Source organism: Micromesistius poutassou, assembly GCF_964030765.1.
Source record: "Micromesistius poutassou genome assembly, chromosome: 21".
Lineage (NCBI taxonomy): Eukaryota > Metazoa > Chordata > Actinopteri > Gadiformes > Gadidae > Micromesistius > Micromesistius poutassou.
Window position 1 is genome coordinate 2532577 of NC_140291.1, and position 2500 is coordinate 2535076.

At 44.8% G+C, this 2500-nt stretch overlaps 1 protein-coding gene across 1 annotated transcript in view; it reads right to left on the minus strand.

The window, feature by feature from the left end:
- LOC311366570 (double C2-like domain-containing protein alpha) overlaps positions 1-2500 on the minus strand; it is a gene marked incomplete at both ends in the record, with an annotated part of 10582 nt that overhangs the window by 4906 nt on the left and 3176 nt on the right. The window contains one exon of the mRNA XM_084485354.1: positions 859-985. Within this exon, the coding sequence (XP_084341480.1) occupies positions 859-985 (127 nt within the window). The remainder of the gene's footprint in view (positions 1-858; positions 986-2500) is intronic.

Here is a 2500-nt window from a genome sequence, read left to right on the forward strand (position 1 = left end):
CCCTCTCTATTTGTCCCTGAGGCCATGTCCACATTCTCAATATCGCAAATCTGTATTAGTGTTCAAAGTTATCCAGCCACAGTCTTCTATCCACACTGAAACGGCACTTCACCCGTTAAGAACTTCTCTCTGCAGATTGTCTTGAGCCTGCTGTCCGGTTCGCTGCGCAATCCATCATCCGTCAGCCTACAATAACCCTCCGTTTTCGCCGTATCACGGTACTGGTTGAAATGTCAAAACGTGACCTTCCCAGACCTGAACGGTGGCTGGGTTTTGTAAAGAAAAATGTACTCCATGGGAAAACTGAGTTATTATCTGAAGGACTGAAGCAGGCGCCCGTGACCGACAATGCAGGGGGAAGAATGGTACAGGAGAAGAGACGGGGCTGTGCAGCTGTATCAGCTGCTCTGAAACACAACACCCTCTTCCCCTTTCATTTTAGTTCCATGTTTGTTAATTATGACGTGTTGTTGTGGATTTTGTTCAGCTTACACACACACACACACACACACACACACACACACACACAACATGTCGTGGGGTTTGTTGAAGTGTGGACACAACACCAAGAACACGTTTGGACTCTACCTCCCTCGTCTGTATCTCCCTCTCTCAGTTCAATTCAATTTGATTCAGAAAAAGGAAGGAAAAGTAACCAGTTTGTCTATGTGTGTTTTTCTTTCTGTCTCTCTCTCCCCAACTTTTTCTTGCCCATCATCTCTGTCGCCCATCTCTCTCTCTCTCCCTCTCCCTCTCTCTCTCCCTCTCTCTCTCTCTCCCTCTCTCTCTCTCTCTCTCTCTCCCTCTCTCCCTCCCTCCCTCCCTCCCTGTGTGTGTGTTGGTGTCTCTCTCTCTTACTGGTGGGGGGTGTTCGAGGCAGAGTTTGAAGTGTTTGTTGAGGTCGGGCTTGACGCGCCGCAGTGCCACGCGGGACTCCCCGATGAACTCGTTATGAGTGAGGCGGTCCTCGTCACACACCGACACCCTGGGGGGGGGAGAGAGCGTTAATTTAATGTTTGGAAAAATGAGGAAAAATCCCTTACATTCCGCATTACCTCCAGTCACATGGCTCATCCTTCCATCCATCGTAACCCTGACTCTATCACCGAACCCTTCAACCGAACACTAACACTAAACCCTAATACTAACCCTAACACCAAACCCTTAAACTAATACGAAACACTAATACTAACTCTAACATCAAACCCTTAAACTAATACGAAACACTAATACAAACTCTAACATCAAACCCTAACCCTAACACCAAATCCTTAAACTAATACGAAACACTAATACAAACTCTAACATCAAACCCTTAAACTAATACGAAACACTAATACTAACTCTAACATCAAACCCTAACCCTAACACCAAACCCTTAAACTAATACTAACACTAATACTAACCCTAACATCAAACCCTAACCCTAACACCAAACCCTTAAACTAATACTAACACTAATACTAACTCTAACATCAAACCCTAACCCTAACACCAAACCCTGATTCCAACCCTAACACCAAAATCTAATACTAGCCGTAACACCAAACCCTTATACTAACCCTAACCTTGACCCCCAAACTCTAATAATAAACCCTACCCTAACACTAGACACTAACCCTAACACCAAACCCTCAACAAACCCTCAACGCTCAAGTGCAATGCACACAGCCACAGGCGTCTACATTATGTTCACTGTAACCATAGATAGATATACTATATATACTGACTAGATATCGCCCGAGCTGCGCTGTGCAGTGGAACGTATACGTCAATGTCGCTGCCATCTTGCTGCAGGGTGACCACCCACCTGAACGATTCAAGCGGGTTGGTTTCTAGTGTTCGTGGTAATGATAACGAAAATAAATTTCAAAAATGTAAAAAAAAAAAAAATTTTACTATCAACACACGTCTGACGTATGTCAGAAACTAACAAGCTTGAAGATTGCTTAAAAATAAGGCGATTTAGAGCGATTTTGAGTGTGAAAGGACCTCTGCCCCATCGCCGTTCATTCATTCGTGGGGGTGGTTACCCCGCGGCAAGATTGTTGACGCATGCTTAGAAGCCGAATGCGATGTCTAGTCCGTATATATATCTATGCACTGTAACAGCCTACACAGGGCAGAGACCACACACTGTGGCAATGCATTACACATCCGAATGGAAAGAAGCAACCCAATCTGGGCAGCGTTTTTATTTATAACAAACTTAACCCTAACCTTTACTCGGACTCTACATTTTACATCTTCAATGTATTATTCTACTGCGTTATATGAGTGTCCAGGGGATGACTTTGACTTTGTTAACCAGGATCAATGGTTCTCGTAGTGTAAAACCCAGACTTCCTACTCAAAAGTAAAAGTTATTTAATCAAACTTCCAGGCCAGGCCCCTCAAGGAATACTCTGACCCCGTTGCCCCCCCTCTGTGACCCCCACCATACAGTTGCCATGGGGACAGCTGTCACCATCACGACCCATACACACCGAGTGAACACATA